Here is a 24,700-nt window from a genome sequence, read left to right on the forward strand (position 1 = left end):
CAATAGTAACAAACACTCATCTTTGTTACTATTTTAAGAATGCCGCAAGGATGTGTTTAAAATTTAATGAAAAACGTAATTGTATTATATTGAAGTAAAAAAGAATATGTTTAAGATTTTAAGTGTAATGTTAATAAAAATTCTAAAAAAAACCCATGATTAATAATCATTTATATTGCTTGCTCGTCAGATTTCTTTTTTGTTAAATTCTATGCTCCGATACAGTTTGAAAAAAAAATAACAAAATTAATAATTTTTCTTGTACACTTATTTTGTATATAAAATTGAATGTGCATATTAAGGGGATTTGTATATAAATTGCTTAATCAAATTAATAGTTCCCACCTTCTTTTACAACACTAAGAGTCTGAAAAAATTATAATTAATTAATAATATTAAATTATAATAATTCTAACAATTTAATTCGACTAGCCAGAGGTATTCTTAAAAAAACTCTTTATCCTCACTCAATCAATAAGCCTCTTCTCTTAAACCTAATTTACTATCAAAAATATCAAACAAAGATATAAGCAAATTAAAATATAAATAATTAAATAAATAAAAATGTCTGAATCACTTTCTTGCTACACAAATTCTCACTCCGAAAGTTTACATCCTGCTGAAGCAATTAGCTAGCAATATTAACCTTCCCTCCATGATTTCGCAAGCATCAAAAGCGTTTCTTATCCTCAACTTTCTGTAAACAGACAAATATTTATTCTATATTAAGTTTTTAACCATAATATTTAACAATTTTTCTCTATTTTAACAAGAAATTTATATTTGAACATTTTAAAGCTAAATTATGTAAATTAAATATTATTTATTTAATTAATTAGAAAACATACAATTCATTTATTATTGGAAAAATGAGATTTTCTAAGTTGGACTCATCTAACGGCCTTGAAGTTTAATATGAAAATATCTTAGAGTAAAATTTATTTTTATTTGATTTTATAAGCAAAGCGATTTCAAACTATTGCCTTACTCATTTTGAGCAAAAATAATTACAATAAAATATTAAATCCTTCAAATTTAGTTGTATGTTTAATACATCAAATCAAATACGATATTCATTACAATAGCTTAGGATTTTTGATAAAGAGATTACTCAAATTTATTAAAAAAAAGTATTCAAATTTATTTGCCAAGTAGAAATTTTGACAGATTTTTTGGAATGAATCCAAACAATTTTAAATTAATTTTTAGGATTTTAAATCATTTATTTGCCTCCATTTTAGCTATGCTAATATCATTATTTTAATTCTCAACCTAATGAAAATTTATTTAATTTATTATATAGTGAATTAGACTAATAATGTGAAGAAGCAAAATTGAAAGATTGTTGCCATCTTTCTGACATTTCTGAGACTGCTGCAACTAAAAAATTAGAGCCAAAGAAAAAGAGAGCTCAAGAAAAATAGAGTAGTAATAAAAATATCTCTAAGAAAAAAAACTTGCTTTCCATAACTGTCAATGCCAGAGTTGTGAATGACATTAAAATAATTTAATCAATTAACTTCAGCTCTTCTTTCATAGAATTTTATCGTCAAACTTCAGATGAATTCTAAACATCCTTCCATTCTCTGTAAATATATTTTCATTTTATTTGATCAGAAATAAGAACAAACAAACAAAAAAAAATAAACATAAATTTATTTTGAATTTTTGTGAAAATATGAATTTCCTAACAAAATATTTAAACAAACTAACACTAAAAAAATATTTTAAACAAAGTTAATCCTGTTTGTATTTATTAAATAGACCTTTAGAAGACTAGACATACTATGCCATATTTTAAACAGCTTTCGATAAGATTACTGAGAACCTAAAAGAAAAATATGCTCCTTACATATGTCCCATAGAAAATTATTTAAACAGAGTAAATAATTTACTTACTCAAATTCACATGCACTTTATCTAATATTTTTTGGTACTCTTGCAAATTAATAAAAAATTTCAATTAATTTTAAGATTAAAAGAATTGTTTACAATGAAACTTATGATAAATAATTGATTGAATCTTTTGGTTTTACATAATTTTAGATAAATTTATGGCAGCGGAGGGTAAATTCTATTTATTTACTCCCAAATAATTCAATTTAAAACATGAAAGTTATTACCAGTATTTAAGAGTTATCGTCTGATACAAGTTTCAAATTGATTTTTCATATTGAATATATAATTTGCAAGTACCATATAAAAATGCCATTTAAATAACAAGTTATATAATTTTATTTTATTTATAGAAAATTGACACAAAAGTATGCATTGAAGTAACTAAATAGAGCAGTAAAGATGAAAATAATGAGTTGTTGATTTGCTAAATCGGTATAATACCTATGGATTATTAATCAACTACTAATCCTAATCTTTTCAACAAGCGTAGAGAGGGAATACAGAATAACAAAAGCAAAAAAGCTAAAAGAAATCTTTCTGAACAAGAGAAATAATTCCTTTTACTCTACAAGGAATGCAATATCAATCCAAACTTGAGTGTATAAAGCGACATCTTAAATTATTTTTAAACATGCAAATATAGAAAAATTGAACAAATTGAATTCTGAAACAATATTGAAATAAACTGATTCTATAAATAAATCATCATTTTCAACTATTCAAATTTACTAACTTACTTATAAACAAAAATTTTAAGACTGAGTCCTCATAAATAAATTAATAAAAAATAAAAATAAGAAATCTGAAAAATTTTTAAGTTTGTTGAAAGAGAAATAATAAAAATCATTTTATCCAATCCAAAATATTCCAATACTTTGCAAATGAGTTCTCATTGCACACTTATTACATTTTACCATAAAATACTTACACTAATTAACCCAATTAAAATATGTATATAAACAATTTAAATTATTTTGTAAATCTATATCAACTATTTTCAAATTTGTATTTTGTTACTTACTCATTTTTTAAAAAATGAATCGATTTTAACACAGAGTTTTTTAGTTTATTCTTTTTTCAATATTTCTTTGGCAAATAATTTCTTATAAAAAAAACTAAATATTAATTAACAAGTAAATAAATAATTTAAATTCATTTATTTATATTTATTTTTTACTCATTCTTAATATCCTCAACCAAAATTAATAAGAATTGAATTTCTAAATTATTTATATTATATTCATATACACTTTATTCATTTACATATTTATCATTAAAAAAGTTATTGTTAAAGTTAAGATCATTATCTAATTTTACTGATTTTATTATTTATTGTTAAAAGACTTATTAATAAATTTTTAACTCATATGAAAAAGATAATAATAGTAACAACTTAATAAGAAGTAAATAAGACTTTATAATTTTCACATATAATAACAAAATACATTCTAATCAACCATGCTATCTTCGAAAAAGGCGAGTATTTGATAGTCATTGTGTTTTCGAGAGAAAAATATAATTAGTTTATACTATAGATTGCTTTAAATTAGGAATTTAATGCAAGATATATGTGAGGTTTAACCTTTGATATAATTTATCAGAACGTAAATTAATTATTTTTTTATTTATTAATGCGATTAATTCATGTAGATCTTGCTACTTATTTGCTTACCTTTCTAATCTAATTTAATTTACAATCACTGTTCCAATTTAAAAATTATTTAGCTATAAGCATATTATTAAATCTGCTAATTTATCCATAAATTTTATAATTAAAATCTATGATTAATGAAATTGTTTATTGATCTAAACAGTAAAAGGACTTTGTAAATGCTAATCTGAAAACTCACACTAAATACAAATATTTGTTACTTAAAAATTAATAAAAATTCAAAAAAAAATAAATATTTAGTTTTGAAATACTTTGTTAGATTTATTAGCTGATGAATAATTAATTGCGTAATAATACAAAAATTTTTATAATTTGCCAATTAATTAATTAAATAACAATTTTTATTAGTAAGCTAAATCAGGTAATTCAACAATAGATCTGCATGAGTTTACAAGATAATAAATAAAATATATAATTGTAATAAAATTATCTTTTTTACTTTCACCTTTACCGACACTCTGCCAAAGTATAGAAATTTTCAATTTATTTTAATAAAAACGCAAAATATATTTTTCTATTAATGAGATTTGCTGTAAATATTCTAATTAGATTACTTTATTTATGTTACATTAATGGCTGAATTTAAAAAGTTGGTAGTTAATTATTATTGGTTTAAATTACCTATTTTTACATACAAATTGTATACACTTTATCTTTAAGTAAAAAATAAAGGATAAAAGTATTCTATGTAACGTTGCTTATAATCAATAGTAAACTTTCTAATCAGAAAGATTTTTTATTTTACATTAAGGAAAGGAGAAATACATAATAAGTTTTTTTAATTTGAAATTAATTAAATTAACTTTCTATTTATATTTCAGCTAATAATTCAATACACATATTTTAGAATAGTTTTGATTGTCTTGTAAGAAAAAATAATGGATAAGCAAATCGGCATCAAAGTAAAAGCAAAATATTCGAAATAATATTTTCGTGTTTTTTTGATAGTCGTCTAAATTTAATGGAGATTTATTTGAAAATTTACATTGACTATTATTTATTTAATTAATTGTGAAAATATTTATTTATTAGGCTACATTTATCTCAGCGTTTTTATTTCTGTAACATAAAATTTGTTATTGCTAATAGCCTCTCCTCTTTCGATGATATTAAGAAGGTAAATATTAAATATAAAAATAGTAAGCTAACTTAGATAAGAGTAGAAAATAAATATATGAGGCAATTACGTAATTCGAAATATATTGATGACATACATAAATAATTTAGCAGAAATATACAGATTTGAAAAATTATAAATTATTCTGCTTTTTTATTAAGAATAAGCACCTTTTATTTTTTACATTATAGTCCTGAATCTCCGTAATTAATAAAATTAAAGAAATGAAGACTTAGAATTACAAAAAATTTCACCAATTAATATCAAAATCTCCTCAAAACAACAAAAATTTAGTATAATTATTTATTGTAATTTTAATTATTATTGTTAGCAGTCTTTTAATGTTTTCAGTTTCGCAACAAACAATAAAAACCCTTGATAGTAATTCAATTTAGGAAAGCTGGTATTCCAGACTTATTTAAACTGAAATAATACCAATCAAAGATGAAAAAATCGTAAAAAATATTGTTTAATTTATAGTTAAAGCATAAGAAAATTAACTAATTATTAAAGAGATTTTTACTAATTAGGAATCTAAAATACAAGAAACGTTTATTACTAACATAGACCATACCTAAATAGATAAGTATCAGAATTTGCATGTGTATTTTAAAAATTTAATAACTGACATAAATCAATACTAAATAATGTAAATACGCATTTTTTTAAACTTACAATACTATATTTAATGCCTCTCGCAAAACCAAAAATTATTTAATTTAAGGAACTTGGATGCATGCATACCTGAGAGCCTAAAATCTGTAACAGAAGAATCAATAAAATAAAAAACATAAGAATTATCCCTTATTACATCATATTTGAATTCTAAAAAGAAAGGCTCTAAAATAGTCATAAAAGTTACTAATTTTTAAGGAAAAAAATTCATAAAATCTATACATCATTCAGAGTCCTTTATGAAAATGCTTTAAATTGAGTCAGATTAATTTCAAATAGATTTTCATACTATGTAAAAAAAATTCATTCATTTTCTTGATTCCATTCCAAAATTCAAAATTTGACTTTCAAATACAAAGCGAAATTCATTCTTGTAGTTACAATTATTTGATTGAAATTTATAATAAGATAAAGTGTAAAGACAAGCTATAACAAACTATTCATAAATTAGAGTACAAAAAAACAATTTTTAATATTACTTATATTTAAAAATTAAGGTCAATTTAAGAACTTGCCCATTTTCAGTTGATCAACCAATTTATAAATTGCTTTAATGGAAGTAAAACAAAAAAATCATTTGTTTGTAATGTAGCTCATTCACTAGGAAGAGTAAATGTTTTTTTTAAACTATCTTACTAATTATTTTTTTAAATACGATAGGATATGGTAATTAAAGGGTAAATCAGCTAAACCTAATAAATGTCAACAGATATGAACACATTAAATAAAAAGCCTATTTAAAAATTTCATGAATAAGAAAATTCATTATCAACTATGTATTTTTTAGATATTTTTCCTATTGATAATTAATTCCTTATGAACCCCAATCTCTCAAATCGTAGAAAAGAGCTTCTAAAATAAAAACAAAAAAAAATTTCTATCTAAGAAAAGGCATTCCTTAACACAATTAAACAGTTTTAATCAACTTTAGATAAAAATCTAGAGGATCAATTAAGCAGAGAATATAAAATTTGTGGTTATAAGTAAATAAAAATAAATGATTAGTGATTAAAATCTTAAAATACTTTAGATTATAAAAAGAAAAAAGCTTAATAATCTGTAAACTATATTTTAAAAAATCTAGCATCTTCAATATTATCAAATTAAGATCAATGTTAAAAAAAATTAAAATGTAACAATCAGCCAAATTTTTAACTAGTTTCTGAACATTTGTGGTTACTTTCATAAAATATATCAATAAAAATAATGAACAAGGTTGCTTACTTTCACTTACCGAACTAATATCAATAATTAGTATACTTAAACACTTTAAATTAAAATTAATTAAATTTATCTACTAAAAGACACTACTAAATCTTTAGTTATTAACTTAAGCAAATTAAATTATAAAACATAAAAAAATTTTAATTTTTTATATTAGAAATTTTATATTTTGCACAAAAATACACTTATTTGTTACTAATTGTATATTTTAAATAAGAGTATTAATCTAATATTTTATTTTTATTTGTAATTTTCGATATTTAATAAATTTTTTTGATAAAAATCCTTTAAATAATGTGTGAGTACATTTAAAAATATTAAAAATTCTACTAATTTTTCTTTTTTTTAATGGAATTTATCAATTTAATTATGAGAATTCCAATAAATAATTTGTATTTTTTGTATTAATCATAGAATTAAAAAAATCATTAAAATATTTATCTTGTTAGTTTTAAATAAAATTATATCATTATGTTTTTAATAGATTGTAAAATAAAATTTAATATACAACTATAAAATCAAATTTAAGCATTTAATTTTTAAAATTAAATTAAAATATCTTATAAAAACCATATCATCTTTTCACTAAAAATTTTTAATAAATTAAAAAAACGATGACAATAAAGTAAATTAAAAGGAAAAGAAAGATTAAAAAATGAAAAGAAAATTGAATAAAAGAGATGAATAAAGTCAAAAAATATACATAAAAACAAAATAAATTTACCCATATTTGTAGCAATCAGATCTTAAGCTAAACATATAAAGGAAACTGAGAAAATGATTAATTTTGGTTTATAATAAAATTGTTTTTGATTCCAAAGAGGTATTTGAAAACATAGTAGAAAAACAATTTCAATAAGAAAAATAAATAAATAGTGGAAAAAAATGATAAAATTGATAAAATATATGAGTGATTAGATAATAAAAAGGACTGAAAATAATAAGAAAAAAATGGACAAAATATTCAAAATTAGGCAAAATAGATATGTTAAAATTGTGTTCAAAAGATCATTATAATAATTGATGTGTATTGTTTACTCTTTTTATTTTTCATTGTCTAATAGCTGATTTTGTGTGTTATCTATTAATAGGTGTTTTACTTTTTCAAACATATATGTCTAAAAATAAGAACTATTTTTTACAAAAATCAATTAAATATCCAAAATTTTTATCATTTCAATTTTATCAAGAAAGACTTAGACTTATATTTAAGTAAAATTTAAATGGTTTTATTCAGTAATCTGTTTTTAAAAATTTGATAAAATAAAAAGTTATTAGAATTTTTAAAATATCCTAATATATTTAAAATGCCTAAGTCAAAGATAAAAGACAGGATGAAAATTAAAATATAATTAAAAAATATGAAACTATAAATAACTTAAATATTTGAGAAAGAAATGGAAGAATGAGTAGCAACTATTTATACAAATTATTATTAAAACAATTAAAATAATCTGTTTTTAATTAATCTTATAGCACATATTCAGTAATCCTATATCTCTATATGATAATGAAATATATTGTATTTATTTACATATGTATTTACACCTTATATCACAAAAAATGTAAAATACAAAATATTTTTAGCCTTAAAATATTTTAAATTAAACTAATTTTTTTATGATTTCATAATAGGCTATTAAAGAGAATAGGTAAATTGTTAATAACTTAAACGCTTTTTTTGATACATTTATTTAAAAATAGATTAATTTAATAAATTGATAACTTTATTAAGATATTTTTTACAAAATAACTTAAAAATAATTCACTAAACTCTTTATAAATAGGTTAAAAATAATTTTAATTAATTTATTAAATAATAATTTTTATTGAAAAAATTTTAATTTTATTATTAAAAATATTCTTAAAACTAAAATATTTGCTTTCTCAAATAGAATAAAATAAAGGTAAGTTTATTATTATTAAAATTAAAAATCAGACAGAAAATATTGTTAATAAGATGAAGATAGATAATGTTATTAATTATTTTGGTATATGATATGAATAGATAAATTGGTGATGAAAAAGGCCTTTGATTTAGCTATATTAAATAATTAAATTTATAATTTATATTAATTGTTAGTTTGAAAGAGCTTGTGTAATTTATTTATTTACTTAATTAATTAAAACTAAAGAAAATTAAATAAATAAAGTAAATTTTAAAAGGCCAAGAAGTATAACTGTTTAACCATCAATAGTTAAATTAAATCTCCCAAAATAAAGTCTTTATAATGAATATAACTTTTGATACTTTTTTAATACATTTTAAAGGGCAATTTAGGACAAACTGTATTTCTATTATTTAATGAAATAAGTAATAAAAAATTATAAAAACAATAATTGAATGAATAATTTTTATAATTGTTATGTGAGGTATATAGAAAGATAGATTAAATGGGGATAGATATGCAGTATGCAGTTAATAAATTAATTAGACAAAAAATAAATAAGTTAAATATTTAAAAATTATAAAATATTATTATTAAGATAGGCACTTCTATAATTCATAGTTAATTTTGGTTGTTTATATAATTATTTATTTATTAATAAATATAAATTAAAATTTGAAAAGAAATTTAATTATTTATCTCAATTTATTGTAGATTTTTATTATTATTAATATTCATTCTATTTTTTATTTATACTGAATCGATTGATATATATATAGTCATGTCATATCACATGTCTTCTTGTGCTATGAGACTATCAGATTTATAATATTCTTCGTTTTGCACATTTTCATTATCTTCGCTTTATTCAATGTTATTATTATCTAAATTAAAATTTGCATTTGAAGTTTCTTCAGATACGTTTTTCTATTCTGCGATGTCAGACTAAGATTTGAACTGAGCTTCATTTTTGAAGCAATCTATTGTATCGCTCACTTTTTGGTTAGCTATTTAGCCTTAAAATATTCCGCCTAAGTTAACTTCTTCGTTTCCTAGATTAACTGTTTGATCTTTCATTATATTACTGTTTCCTCGTGATCTCTCTTAGTTTGTTTTCTTTTTTTCCCTTTGAGCGCTACTGCTACTTTTTTCTTCTTTGTGATATTTAGTAGTGTTGATTTTAAACTCTTCATGACCTTATTAGGTTGGAATTTAGTATTATTCTCTTTATATAAACGAGTTGATATTGTAAAATAAAGGAAGAAGAATTTAGTTGAAGTATAATTTGCATTGTTTTTAGCAAAAAGGCTATTAATGTGATTATTTTTTGTTAACTTAGCTATGTTTAGAACCAGTATTATGACTAACGCTTTTAGATCCGTTTGTGCTGTCGCCTCCTTCACTACTTTTAGTCTCTCTTTCAGACATTACATCATTAGAACTGCTATTCTATTTCATGGAACTATCATTAACAGAACTAGCATTAGTAGTGTTATTAATCGAGCTATTATCAGGACTACTTGAATTGCTTTATTAAATGTTTGCCATTTTCATATAGAGGTTAAATAGCTCTTCTAATTAGTTTTTATTTGGGATATAATGCTAAGTCTTCGATTGTTTGAAAACTTTCTTAGTTTCCTTATTTTGAACATTATATACACTTTATGAAGAAGGAGTTGTCTATAATTTTTATATATTATTTACAATTTCTTTCTCTTGTGAAGAGCTAGAGTGGTTTAAGATGTTATAAGGAGATTGTATTTGTTGTGAATCTGATGATGATGAACTATTCTACTAATCGAATTCATTATTGCTTGAGCTATTAGCACTGTTTTATTTACCCTTTTAGTGATGGTAGCTATTTGAAGATGAAGAAGGAGTTTGCTAATTTTATTATTTTAGTAATTCAGCATTCTTCTTTAACTCTTAGATATATGATTGTTATAGTTAAAGGATCTACTATTACTATAACATAAAACAATAGAATGGGTTAAAGTAAGGTTAATCACTTCTTTGATTTTAATCAACCTAGTTCATATTATTATTATTTTAATTGCTGTTATAGCTGAACATTTCCATCATGTATTAATTCATATTTTAATTTTTTATCATCAATTCATCGCTACCGTTATTATAATTTGTTTAAAACTAAGTTTATTGTTACTATTATTGTTATTGTTATTGTTACTGTTACTGTTACTGTTATTGCTATTACTATTACTATTACTATTACTATTATTATTACTATTATTGTTGTTGTTGTTGTTGCTATTGTTATTATTATTACTATTATTGTTGTTTCTATTAATGTTGATAAATACTTTATTGATCATCGATCACACTATTTTAAATAGAGGACTAAAAATTTGGTGAACCTTGTTGAGATAATTTTTGTTATTGATTTGATTGTTTTTAATAATTAGTTGAAGATTTCAAGCTTTGGAATGTTGGAAAAGATTATGCTTATGGACTATAAACTCCTCCTAACTCGCTTAGACTAGAAGGTTAATTAGATTGATTAAGATTGCTTTAATATCTATTTGTCCTCTCAAATTATTAATTGGTATTTTTGTTATTTGATTATTATTAACTAGAGTGTTATTAGGATAAATTTTATATAGAGTGATTAGCACTGTTTCCGAGGGATGAGTGGTCACTCATTTTTGAAGATTTTTAGTTAAATGAAAATTATTAGACATCATCTGCATGAGCAGCATTAAAGTTGTCTGGAGAACCCATGCTTTCATCAAGAACAGAATTTTATAATCTCGATTTTTTAATTACTTGAGCTTGACTTTATATTTGGGCAACAATCTAAGGCTAATTATGTTGATATAAAGAATCTTATAAATTGATTGCTGGAATTTATGAGATTGTTGAGCTTATTTAGGTTTGTTGCAATTAAGGTATTTATTATTGAAGATAAAATGATTAATTGATTGTCTAGTTTGTATTAAATTTTAAATTTTATTTATCTACTACTTATAATAATGCTTGATTTTAAACTGCATTAGATTTTTCTTTACTATCCTGTTTTTGCTTCTTTGAAAGCCTTGGTGATTCTCCATCATCTTATTTAGATTTTTCCTGCTAATTGTTCATTGAATTTATCATTTTTTCTCCATTTTGGCTATTATAATCTCTATCATTGCTTTGATTTTAGCTCCTTTACTATTTTTCTTTGCTTTAATTAGAGTTTCTTCTAGCGTGATATACAGGACATTTGTGAAGCTTTTTTCTTTTGTCTTAGTTAAAGACATTCAGTTCAAATATGCTTCTTATGCTATTGATAGATGTTTCTTAGTTAATTTTGAAGAAATCTATATCCTTTTCATTACTTGAATTATATCCTTTTTTTGCACTGTCCCTATCGAATCTAAATTGTCTTTCAAATTAATCATTTTTCTGCAATTGTTTTTAAATCGGTTTTTATATAATCATTAAGTCTTCACTCTATTTGCTTTCCTTTTGAGAGAATACAGATCTTTCAAATGTCCTATTTACCTCACTTCCTAATTAATTGATACCGCTGCTTGTTTAGTATTCATCATTATTTAAATTGATGTGCTCAACATCCTGCTCGCTTTCTTCAATTAATTCTTGTTCTTGTTCTATGGCTTCATTTCCAAGTAGATTTTATCCAATCTAAATTTTATCTTCTTCATTAGAAAAATTCATGTAGATTTTCTAGCTTGCCAAATGTGTATAAGATTTTTTATAAATTTCTTTTAGTTCATCCTATCATATTTCCATAAAAATAGACATTTTTTATTGATTTTTGAATGAAATAACAGATGAAATTTCTAAATTTTAAATTGCTTGGAAAATGAAAGGAAATCTAAAAATTCAATTAATTAATTTTAAATAATCTAATGTGGCTAAATCAATGGTCTGCTTGTAAGATATTTGCAATTAGACATGCGAATTAATTTATTAAATTGTAAAGCGTGTTGATCTAATAAAAAGTTAATATAAAAAATGTGTTTACTTAATATTTGAGTTCCACAAAGTTGGATGGTATGTCTGCTAAGAGAGTTGGAGAAAAAGAAATTATTGGGCCATGGAGAGGCTTAATATATTTAATAACCTTTTTTAATAAATTAATATTAATATTTATTTGAATGAGTGAAAGAAAAATAATTATGATGATGCAATTACTTTTTTGACTGTTTGATTTGCTTAAGAAAAAGGAGAATCTGATTGTATATTTAAGCAAAGGATAATAACTTTATTTGCATATGACTCATGGTCAAGCTTTTTATTCTATGTATTGGCTGTTTACATCAGAGCTTGGTAGATGGATTTTTGTATGCTGGTGAAAAGTGAATTCTTTATAATATTGATTAAAGCGTGAATATAATATTTAGAGTGGGAGGAAAATTACTTTTGTTTTTTGTGGGATGAGGTTAGTGTTATAAAACAAGCGAATAGCCTTGGGAAATTTCAATAAGAGGAAAAATGGATGAAGAATCTATTTTAATAAAGATAAGGGTAAGATTTCATATCAAAGAAAAACTTTTAATTTTATTCTATATGAATTTAATAATTTCTTAAAAAACTTTCTTTGTTACAATATTAAAATTAAAAATTGAGGAAAACAAGACTTCCTTTTATTTTTGAATATATTATTGGGTGTGGAAGTTTTTCATGTAAAATTATTGATATTTATAATTACTTTATGTCTTATCGAATATGCCGTAAAATAGTTCAAGATCCCCTCAAAATCTTCTTTTATCGTCATAACTTCAGGGTTCTTTGGATTTACCTTCACTTGGTTTTTGTCTAGGTGCTCGGGAAGGAATGGATCAAAAACACTAAACTCTGTTTACTTTTATAATTAAGTTAAATTGTCATTTATTAAAGTGTATTAATTGCAATCATTATATATTTTTTTATAGAATGAAGGTTGCTAATTTAAATTTGTGAAACAACTTACTCTTTCTTGATGGCTTTTTTTCCTCGATTCTACGTATATGAGAGGAGAAATTCTGTAATCTACAATTTCATTTTTCTCGTCCCTTAGTATGAAAACTAATCCAAACTTTAATCCCTTTTTAAAAAAATAAAAATAATTAATATTTATGATTTGCCTCACTTGATATTATTATGCTAAAAGATTATATTCAGATAAAAAAAAGTTCTTTTTGATTAAATTATTTCACTAACGAACAAAATAGTAAATGTTCATATGCCATGATCTCCATAGTAACAATTAATGAATAGGAATTTAAGTTGAAGTTTGAAGAAAGACAAATGGAATTAATTCCAATAAGTAGCAGATGCCGATTTAATGAATACTTTAGATTAGAAAATTTTAACTATACTAAATACTTTTTCCCCCTTTATTCTTTAACTTTTAATCAAGTAAGCTAGAAGATCGATCTCAAAATGAATTAATATAACTAATTTTTTAATTTAGCCAACAAGATGCCTCTTAAAAAAATGTAAAGAATCACTCAAAAATAGTCAACTTATATTATCTAACAATAACAATTATAATGACTAAAGAATAGATTAATCCGCTGCGGAAATATATGTGTAAAGGCAATTAGAAGGCAATATTTTTTATTTTCTAAAAATTAAGTTAGTAAGTAAGTAAGTGAGGTTGGGATGTGGGGGATGTATGCTTGTATGTATGTATGTGTTCGTATTATTATAATTGCAAATATGAGGGCAAGAAAATCAAGAAAAGTCTTAATAAAAATCAGAATTGCTGCCCAATATAATTAATCTAAAAGGTCAAAGGTCGGATAATTTAAATGAAGGCTCAAAGGAAGAAAAAGAGTTTTTCGATAAACCCCAAAAAACAAAGAGAAGAAGTTCATTATTTCGATTATTAATATATGCAGTGAATCTTAATTGCTTAATTGATTAAATTGATAAATACAAAAGATTTTTCATTTTAGCAAGGCAAAACAAGTTTTGCATACATCTCATTTAATAGTTCCAATTAAATTTAAGAAAAAAGGATTTATTACTACTTCCTATTTAATATACCATAAAACTAATATATCCACTAAAATCGGAGCTGCTTATCAGCACTATGGAGATTGCAGGCAGTCTAAACACTAACTATTCCCCGTTTTTTAATCATTTAATCAGAAAGTTTTTCCATTTTTACCTGTGTAATAACAATTTTATTATAAATAAATTCCATTTTACTTTAGTGTTAAACGAAGTATCAACAAACTTAACGCCTGCTATAGAGGTAGTTGAGTTTTCAACTTTCACAACTGTATTTCCTAGGAGTCGAATCAAAGAGAAAGAAGGAGGCTCAGAAGAAAAATTCTCACTTAAATCAGGCTCCTTGAACGCCCTGAGTTCCATATATAATTTCAATCCTTCTATCTCATTTTAAAGATCTTATTACTGAAGATCTTGCATTTATGGAAAGTTGATGCAATAAGAAAAAGTAGGGATATTCAGATTTTTGTACCATAGCCAGGTGAATTATTTAGGCTGCAAAAAGCGGTTCTCTTCTTTGAAAGAAATTGAAGCCTTGCCATAGTTGAATGATCCGTTCGCTTGATGAGAGGGACTCTATTTTTTAATCCAACAAAACTCTGGTGATTTAGAGTTAGCGAGTATTTCGCGTTGAAGTGAATTAAGTATTTGTAATATATTTCCTTCCATCTTTAGATAGAGGAAGAGTATTTTCAGTGTTATAAATTGTGTACTATTAAGAATTACTTATAAATTATTTGCACTTGATGATTATTTTTTTTTAATTAAATTATATATAAATATACAAAAAACATTGAATATTTTAGCTTTATCTAATTAATTAACTATAAGTTAGTAATTATAATTGAAGAATAACAATACTTTTTTAATTTAAAAAAATACTCTATAATATAATTAGTCTCTCTATCATACAAAATGCAATATGGAAACAAAGTTACACTTATATTTTGACTTTTTGCAACTAAAAAACAAAATATTAAAGTATGTGTTACTCTTCAGTGTAGCTTCAAAATCGTACAATAAAAATAATATAGGATACAAAAAAGTAATTTATTTAAATGAGGTACGATTTGTAATATAATTTTGGCAATCAAATATCCTTTGATAGAATACTCAAGTCATGTAAAAATGAGGAGATTAATACTTACAATAGTAATTGTTAATAATTAATTCTAAAAATAAGCATGTTGACATGTAGAAGTAACATATACTTCACTTGAAAGTAATTATGCATGAGACTGTCTTCATTCATCTTTAAAAAAGACTGAAAACTGCTCTCATAACACAATTTATCAAATTCATCTAGCATGTTTAATTTATAATAAATTAATATCTATTCTTTTTATATTATTTGAATTTTTGTTAGGATTTTTTTCAAGAATGTCATTTTTATTTAGTAATTCGCTTATTTTCAATGCTAAAGTCATGAGTTTTTAGATAATTTCTTTTCCAAGTTCATTAGCTGCTTCTGGAAGCCATCGTTAGGATGAGCACAATCTCTTTTGGATTTCACAAATTGCAATTCCTTCAAAAAAGTTGTTTATTTATTCTTCATCATCAAGTAAGCAATTACTATTGATGAGCTTCGAGATATTCCCAATTAGCAATGCACAAATACATTTGTCTTTTTAATGTTTTCATTTATGAATGTGTAAGAAGCATCAAAATATTACTCTATATTTTAATCTTCTCTGTCGTACGCTTCAAGATACAAATGCTTGATTTTATTATCATAATTTAGCCTAAGTGGATATCCAATAATTGAAACGATCGCTCCTATCCTTAGCTTTTTAAGTTTTTCATAATTTTCAGCAACTTCTATCTGCCCTAAGTACAAGCCTCCTTTCCCCTACAAGGAAGGTTTTATAATTTCACTATAGGGAAGAGGAGGATTGAATAAACACTCTTCCATAGTTGAAATAAAAAACTTAGAAATTTAATCAAGTAATCTGCTTTCAAATAGATTAGAACTCCTAAATTTTAATGATATCAGCTTTTGGCAGCAAATTATTCTTATCATCATAAATTAAATAAATTATGAAATATAATAATGAATATAGAGTCGATGAATACTCTAGTAAGGTAAGAGTTTTACATGCAAATCGAATATGTGATTTGTTTTATCAAAATAATAAATAGTAGTTAATTAATTGTAAATTAGATAAAATATGTTCCCTCTTTTTTATTTTTTTCATTTCCTCCTCTGAAAATGTTTTAGAGTCTATCTAAAACTATGAGGGCCAGTTACTTACTTTTTATATAAATTAATGGAATTGAATAGACTGTTTATGGATGTAAAACAATCATAAACATCTACCTACTTATATGAATAATTTTTAAAGATTTTTGATTTTTGGATTAAAGTAGACAAATAAGTTTACGCCTTAACAAGTATATGTAACCATGGTAAAATATTTTTCAAATAAAAAAAAAATACATAATTTATGAGCTTATTATAAAAATCTCTTCATTAATTATTAATTCTGGATTACTTGATATATTTAATCAATTTACCTTTTAATTAAGTGGGGATGGATAGTTAGATAGATAGATAAATAAATAAATAATTTATTGTTCTTTTAATTTGTTATCTTAACATTTAAAAGTGGAGGTATTCATCTACAAATAATAGAATAATCATAAGAAAAATCTGAATTTGTTACAAGATTTTTTTTAACAAACCAATGTGTTTATAATGGTTATAATATATTCTGATTGAAAATTTGTAATTTGTAAAATAGATGTTTCTAGAAAAAATATTAAGACTAGATTCAATTAGAGCATAACAGAAAATATCTTAGATTAAAATTATTATCTTAAATAAAAAAAAGAGTAATTAATTAAAAATAACAAATTAAAAAATGTGCTGATTGACTAAATGCTTGTTACAAAAAACTTAAAATTAAATTATTTTAATTTTTTCCATATTGAGCATTATTTGTCTTTTTTAAAATTTTTAATCACTTAAAAAAACTATTGCAAATAAGTATAAAAATTTTTCTAGCTGGCTTAATATTGTAATCTATTCAATGGAAAATTAATATGAATTAGTGCTAATTAATTCAGTGCATTTAACTCATTTATAATTTAAATTGCTTGTAAGAATAGCAAAAAAAAATAAATTTATATTTTTAATAAAATTATTTTATTCAAAAAAATTTTTGAAATTTACAAATTAAATTTAAAAAGTTTTAAATTATTTTAAATCATTAAAAAGAACTTAGAAGCTAGAAAAACGCTTTTGTATTCATAAATTATCTCCATTTTAATTTAGTATTTAGTTTATCGGTTAATAGTATGTGTTAATTTTAAGACTACTTGTTAACAATACTAAATTATGATCAAAAAAACTCTCAAAAAAAATAAAAATTAGTTTTTTAATTGCACTTTATTAGAAAGCATACAAACAAACACTCAATTCTATTTGGAATGAATGCAAATTAGAATTTTATTTTTCCAATTTAGGATAAAGAAAGAATAAATTATTTATATTAATTAATTAGCTGATAGTGTTATGAGCACAATGAATGATTAGCAATTAAATGTAAAATCTGGTAATTCTAGAAGTAATTATCAAATCGCTTCACTAAGTTCTAGCAACACATAAAAAGATTTATAATAGTAATACCCTTTAGCAGAAAAAACTATTCAAAACCCCCTCATTTTGAATCCTTTGATAAAGCTCAATAAGTAATTCTACTTAATTAAAATACTATTTAGAGCATAATTAACATTTATTAAGTAATTTTGCTTAAAATAATTTAAAAGCCAACCTATCCAATATGATATCAGTGAGAAAACTTTTAGAGATATAAATAATGAAGAACCTAATTAGCAAAAGCGTTTTTCAGGTACTTATCGAAGTTAAAATGAAAGTAGAATTAATAATATAAAAATACATAAATACCTTTAACTATCAGATTTTTTCTATTTTTTAATTCACTGATGAGATATTTCTTCATTTTTTCTTTAGGATTTGACCAGGGCATAGATGATACAGACCTAATATTTAAAGAAGGAAAGGATTTATTTTAGAAATCTCAATAATCTTTAAATTTCGCAAGCAATTTCTCCTCATTAACCTTCAAGTCATAATATGAAGTTTTATCTTCTTCTCAAAATATAATCCAAAAAGATGACACCAATATTGAAAATCTTCATAATATATAATCAGGCTAGATAAAAAGTAAGGGAAGTGATAAGCTCTCTGAAACAATTTCATAGAAAAGCTAAATAAATAATCAATCTTTACTATAAGAAAATATAATTTCCTAAAATTATATAAAAGAAAACACAAACTAACAATAAGATGACATCAATCATGATACTTTTTATAAAAATGAGCTCAATGAGAATGAAGACAATTTAGAAAAAAGAAAGAAAAATGTGGTTCTTGATATTGTAAATAGAAATGTGAATCAAAAGATAAAGCAAAATGAAAATTTAACAATAAAGCTTAATAATTCTGAAAAACAAAGTAAAAAGCTTGTATTGGTTTATAATAAAATTGTAATTATTTAAAATAGCAATACCAGGAAATGAGGATATTTCTAAATTTGAAGATTAGCAAATTAGAGAAAGGAATTAGACTTAGATTCCATCACCTGATAAGTTTTAAAAAAGAATAAATAATGATGATCTTCAAGCATTAGGAGATTAAATATCACCAAATCAAAACAGGAGATAACATAAGTTTGATAAGGTGAATAAAATAAATTAAAAATCGAAATTTAAAGCAAATAATACTATTGAAAAAGCATTGAGAATACTAATTTATAAAAAGAGAGAATAGAGGTAAAAATTTTATTTTCAATTTGATATTTCTTCTTATTTAATTGAGAAAAATATAATAAATAAATTTATATATTTATTATTTTTAAATGTGTGTTTCTATTGATATAATTCATTATTTGATTTATAATATATCATAATTTTAATTCACATTTTTTCAAGCATAATTCATATCCTTTACAAAAAAACATACCTAACTAACTCTATCAATAATATAGAAATAATGAAGACTTGGCTACCTTGTAAAAGGCTACAATAGACATGAACTTTTTTAAAGAACTATTATCAAAAAAGTCTAATATTTAAAATAATATTCATTAAAATTTATGCAAAGCAATGTAATATGAGTACAGAAAGCAAGGGAGTGTTGTTTTTTACGCAGGTGATATCCCAGATAGATTTTATATTCTTTTAAAAGGTATAACTGATAATATCTAAATAATGGTACAATCATTTATTTGTTTAAAATATAGGAGAGGTTGCTGTTTTGCTGAAAAAATAACAAGAAGAAATAGATAAGCTAAAAAAGGGATAAAATTTAGATCCAACTGATGAAAAAAAGAAGAGCAAATTTACTTTAAGAAAATATTTGCTCTTTAAAAAATTCTAAAAAGTAGTCAATAATCTGAAGATTGTTATTTTGTTTATTAACAGATTAAAAGCTCTTAAAAATGGAACAGAGGAAACAGAAGAAGATTATTATAGCCAAAATATATTTAATTTTAATGAAACTTAAGCAGTTTTATAAAATAAAGATGAGTTAAATTAAAATAAAGTTATTACTAGCTAAAATAAAATTGCTTTATTTGCAAATGAAATCGAAACTTAGTCTAGCAAGATTACAAATAGTAGCAACCCACCAGCTTTTAATAATTTTTCTGAGCTTAAAAAAAAATAATCTATTTTTCTTCAGCCTATCAATAATAGAGCAAGCTTATTTAGCCCTGAAAATAATACTAAACTATAGAGTATAATTATGGATACTTCAGGTTAATCTTGTCTTAGCCCTAACATATCAATTGAAAAGTAAAACAAAAAAAAGAAGAAAAAAAAGAAAGATTTGTAATTTACAATCAAATAATAACCAACTAAGCCTATTGATGATAAAAAAAAAAATTTACTTCCATCTTAGTTGGCTATTTATGAAAGTAAATTGTAAGATCAGCTGAAATAGGATATTATGACTTCCTCAAAAAATATTACAGGCCTTTTCAAAATGCCCAAAATGAGTATATTATAAACAAGCTAACCCAAAAAGAAAGATAACACATAGCAGCTGTAATAATAGAGTACTCTGAATTAATCTTAAAGCATGACTCAATCGTAGTAAAAAAATCAAAATAACTCAACTGAGCTGAACAGTGCAGAAGAAAAAGAATAATAAATAAATACAAATAATTAATCAAAATAGATATAAACTCCTGAAGGTGGAAAATAAGAAATTAGAAGTGTGAGAAAATCATATTTGAAGAAAAAGATATTAGTAAATTAATTATTACATTTAATAGAGTCATATTATATAGTACCTTTTTATTTAGAGCAATAAGTTTTGTTTGTTCAACAATGCTTAAAAAATATTTAATAATTAATATAGCAACATTTATCAATTTACTTTAACTTTATTAGGTTGATTTTCAAAAAGTTAGGCTTGGAGTTAGACTAGCTAAGATATTTGAACCTTCTAGTTAGTAATCTTAGTTGAATATTGGTGGAGTAAAAATATTGCAATGCTTTTAGATGCAAAATGAAAACTTAAAAAAAATGCTGCCTAAACTAGATTTAATGAGTTTAGAAAACTCAGCACACTTTTTTGATGAAAATATCTTTAAGTATTTTCATGCTTCTAATTTAGGTAAAATTGAGATTTTCTGAATTGTATTATTTATTTATGAATTTAAATAGGTGAAGGCAGAGTTTTTGGTGATCTCGGTATCTTAACTAAAAAGCCAAGAGCTGCAACTATTGTTTGCAATGAAGACTGCTATTTTGGAGTATTAAATGTTGAGGACTACTCAAAAATTTTAATGGAACAAAAGAAAAAAAAGATGCAAAAAGGGATAAAATTCCTTGCATCAACCATAAATATTAGTCTTTCAATAGAAAAAATGGCAAAAATTTCATAGTTTTTTGAGAAAAGATAGTTTGCTTCTGGAGAAAGAATATACGAAGAAGGAGACTAAGTTTAACACATTTATATTATAAAAAGAGGTAATTTTTTAATTAAGTTAATTCATTTAAATTCATAATATGAATGATTTAGGTGAGGTAGAACTATTTAGAAAACTACAAACTTCTTATGGTATAAATTAGAATCAAACTATTACTGTCAGCATTGGAATTATTGGTATAAAATCTTATTTTGGAGAGGACGACACCATATTTAATAGAAAAAGAAAATACACTGCAGTTGCTAAGTAAATTATAATTTGATAATTTTCTTTTTTATATTTTATTGTATTTATTTATTATTTTTAAAAAAAGGATAGACACTAAGCTCCTTATGTGCAAGAAAAAAGATTTTTAAAAGTTAATGAATGAAATATCTGAGATGAATATTGCACTCAAGGAAATGGCCATATAAAAGGAATTTTGGAGAGATTAAAAATATTCAGATATCTAAAAAACTAGAAATTCAATCAAAAAAATAGAAACTTTATATAAAGCAAGGAATGCTAGCAATTCAATTTCTTAGCAACTTTCTGAAAATGAAAATCGTCTTTAATAACAAATTAATGATGCACTTTCTACTTTAGTCTCTTAGTAGACTCATAAAACTTAATACACTTAAGAAGATGATTAATATGAAAATTAGTAAAGTGAAGAAATTGTAAGAAGGCAGTTGCTTAAACTTGAAAAAGACAGCAAAATATTAAATTTGGCTGTTTCAAGAAACAGAGAAAACTCTCTCTCGTTGAATAGAAGCTCAATAAAGCCAAATCCATAGCAACAGAGTGTTTTTATAGAAAAATCTTAAATATTATAATTAAATAATGAATCTTATCAGATGAATTCTCCTAAAAGCTAGGTAACAAACTAGAAATCTCCATAATCATCTCCAAGATAATCTCCTCGCAAATCCCCAATCTTATCTCCTTAAAAACCACAATTTTATTCACCAAGAATTCATCCAATTTAAATTCCAAAAAATAAACCTAATCAATCTCTAAAATAATCCCCAAATAACAGAAATAGTTAATTATAATCTCCATAAAATAGGGATAGCATACAAAATTTTAGCAGCTGCTTTTAAGATTATGTATAATAAGAAACTAAAGAAATTCAAAGTTAAGTTGAGCCAGCCACTTCTACAATAACCAAAGATAATTTTATTGGAAGTGGAATCAATTCATAGAAATGTTATTTCAAAGGAAACTATAGAAACATTAGTCCAAGATTAAAGGAAATAATTTAATAAAATCCTGACCTAAACAAAGAAGGATAGATTAAAGAATTACTGTGCAAAATATAATACAAAAAGCAAATTCTTTAAAATAATTCATTAGGCTAATGTAAATCATTATTTCATTGAAATTAACTTTAGGATTTTTATAAAAAATTTTATTTTTTTCAGAATAGTTATCTGTAATGCATATATTCAAAGAGACTTCAGACATATTCAACGATGCAACTCATAAGCAGCATAAGATGAGGGATTTTAGAAAACATTTAGAATCTGCAGATGGAAGCAAGCGATACAGCTTAAATGAGAAATAATTTATTAAACAAGGAAAAATGACAAGATAAGAGAAGATAGAATAGCTTCTTTAAAAATTTAAAGAAAAAACTTTAATTTAAAATGACTTGACCAAATCTTTGACTGGAGAGTTTTTCATTCAATCTTAATCTCCTCAAATAAAGGACAAAATCCCTAGTTGCAAAAGAACAAATAGTCTTGATTATCTTTTAAATTCAGAAATGTTTTAAAAAAAGGATTTTGTTATTTAAAGCGACTCTCTTAACAATTCAGAAAATGTTATGCAAAGTTCTATAAATTCTCAGAGCTCAGCTTAATCTTAAATGAAAAAACATGATTGCGATAATTTTATTTTTTTTGGATAGTAGAGTGCAAACAAAGGCTTGAATGCTAGGAAATTAAGAAGTTCCTTCTTTTACAACCCTAAGCATCATAGAATTGGAAGCTTAAATTTACAATCTACAAAATAATCTAAATTTTTAGTTCAAAATTAGCATAGCATTTTAAATAGCAGCAATAAAAGCAGTTTAATTGACTAAGATCATTTAAAGAATGAGCAATAATCTAAAACCAATCACAGACAAAGTTTTTCTTAAACACAAAACTCTTGTTTTTTCAAGAATATATCTGAATTTACAAATCCACTACCTTCACCAAATGAAAGTCCATTTAAGAGTAATAAGAGTTTTGGCAAATTAAAAAGTATTTAGAGCAATATGGAAAAAATTGTAATAGTAAATCACATGGGAAAGCCAACCACATTCCTTCAATAAACATTTTAGTAGCAATTAAAGTGACTAAAAATAAAAATAAAAAAAAGAAATATTAAAATTTTATTTAAGAAAAATTATAAATAAATAAATATTTCTTCTAACTAAATAAATTACTATTTACTCATAATTTATTAACCAATTAACAAGCCAACTAAAACCTAAAACATTGCTAAGTAAGTAAACATTCTTAACTATTACTAATTTAAGTTAATTTTATTTTTCAATATTACTAAATAATTTTATAATTTATACTTTTATTCAATTAAATATTTTATATTTTGTCATTAAATATTCCTTTACCATCAAAATATTTTTACTTATTAAATATTCTTTAAGCTACAAATAAATCTTTTAAAAATAAACATAAATAAATCATAAAATTTTATTGACAAAGATAATAAATAAATAGATATAAATTAAATTAATTAATTTTTACTACTTTATAAATTATTAACCAATCAACTAACTAAAACCTAAAAATAAGTCAACATTCTTTAAAAATTATTAATTTAATTTTAAATATATATTTCTAATATTTTTAACTAATTTATTATATATATTTTTATTGAATTAATATTTGATACATTTCGTAATCCAAACTGATTTGTTGTTAAAAGAGGCAAACAAAATAATAATTCTTTTAATTACATTTAACTTTTTAGCAACAATTGAAGTGATAAAAGTAAATAAATAATGAAATTTTATTAATAAAATGTAATATAGCTTAATTATTCTTTGAAAAGCTTTCTAAAAAATAAAGCCCTTTTCTAATGAAGCCTCTTTTAAACCCTTTAAATTAAGAAATTTTCATTAAAAAGAGAGGGTTTAAGTTAGAATAATTATGATATAATAAGTAAATACTTTTAGTTAGAAAAATAAAACATCAATTTAATTAATATTTATTTTTTATTAATAAACCATACTAGCAAATTAAATTTTGACAAAAAAATAACTTTTTCTTAATAATTATTAGTTTTAATTGATATTACTTTATATTTCTAA

General features: G+C 23.0%; 4 protein-coding genes across 4 annotated transcripts; 2 read left to right on the top strand and 2 right to left on the bottom strand. All coding sequences in view use genetic code 6, as the record gives it.

Annotated features, from left to right (window-relative positions):
* Window positions 1-564: 564 nt before the first annotated feature.
* Window positions 565-2,567, top strand: TTHERM_00289110 (hypothetical protein; the record flags this gene model as incomplete). Its single annotated transcript, XM_001018628.1, has 5 exons — window positions 565-699; window positions 840-931; window positions 1,304-1,588; window positions 1,765-1,882; window positions 2,250-2,567. The coding sequence occupies 5 exons, from the start codon at window positions 565-567 to the stop codon at window positions 2,565-2,567; spliced, it is 948 nt and encodes a 315-aa protein (XP_001018628.1).
* A 6,698-nt stretch (window positions 2,568-9,265) lies between these two features.
* On the bottom strand, window positions 9,266-15,205 carry TTHERM_00289130 (hypothetical protein; the record flags this gene model as incomplete). The annotated part of the gene is made up of 7 exons (XM_001018630.2): window positions 14,639-15,205; window positions 13,413-13,526; window positions 13,152-13,304; window positions 12,861-12,947; window positions 12,635-12,805; window positions 12,465-12,563; window positions 9,266-12,214 (listed from the first exon to the last, which is right to left on the bottom strand). Exons 1-7 carry the CDS (start codon window positions 15,107-15,109, stop codon window positions 9,266-9,268), a joined length of 4,044 nt encoding a protein of 1,347 aa, XP_001018630.2. The 5' UTR covers window positions 15,110-15,205.
* Window positions 15,206-15,292: 87 nt separating this feature from the next.
* On the bottom strand, window positions 15,293-16,535 carry TTHERM_00289150 (dual specificity phosphatase domain protein). Its single transcript, XM_001018632.2, has one exon. The coding sequence runs from the start codon at window positions 16,461-16,463 to the stop codon at window positions 15,864-15,866; it is 600 nt and encodes a 199-aa protein (XP_001018632.2). The 5' UTR covers window positions 16,464-16,535; the 3' UTR covers window positions 15,293-15,863.
* Window positions 16,536-17,952: 1,417 nt separating this feature from the next.
* TTHERM_00289160 (cyclic nucleotide-binding domain protein) lies at window positions 17,953-23,878 on the top strand. Its single transcript, XM_001018633.2, has 11 exons — window positions 17,953-18,130; window positions 18,209-18,291; window positions 18,414-18,917; window positions 18,967-19,234; window positions 19,450-19,649; window positions 19,705-20,714; window positions 20,858-21,083; window positions 21,134-21,439; window positions 21,492-21,645; window positions 21,713-22,740; window positions 22,803-23,878. Exons 1-11 carry the CDS (start codon window positions 17,955-17,957, stop codon window positions 23,720-23,722), a joined length of 4,875 nt encoding a protein of 1,624 aa, XP_001018633.2. The 5' UTR covers window positions 17,953-17,954; the 3' UTR covers window positions 23,723-23,878.
* Window positions 23,879-24,700: the final 822 nt, after the last annotated feature.

Source organism: Tetrahymena thermophila (assembly GCF_000189635.1).
Source record: "Tetrahymena thermophila SB210 genomic scaffold scf_8254594, whole genome shotgun sequence".
In the NCBI taxonomy this organism is placed as follows: Eukaryota; Ciliophora; class Oligohymenophorea; order Hymenostomatida; family Tetrahymenidae; genus Tetrahymena; species Tetrahymena thermophila.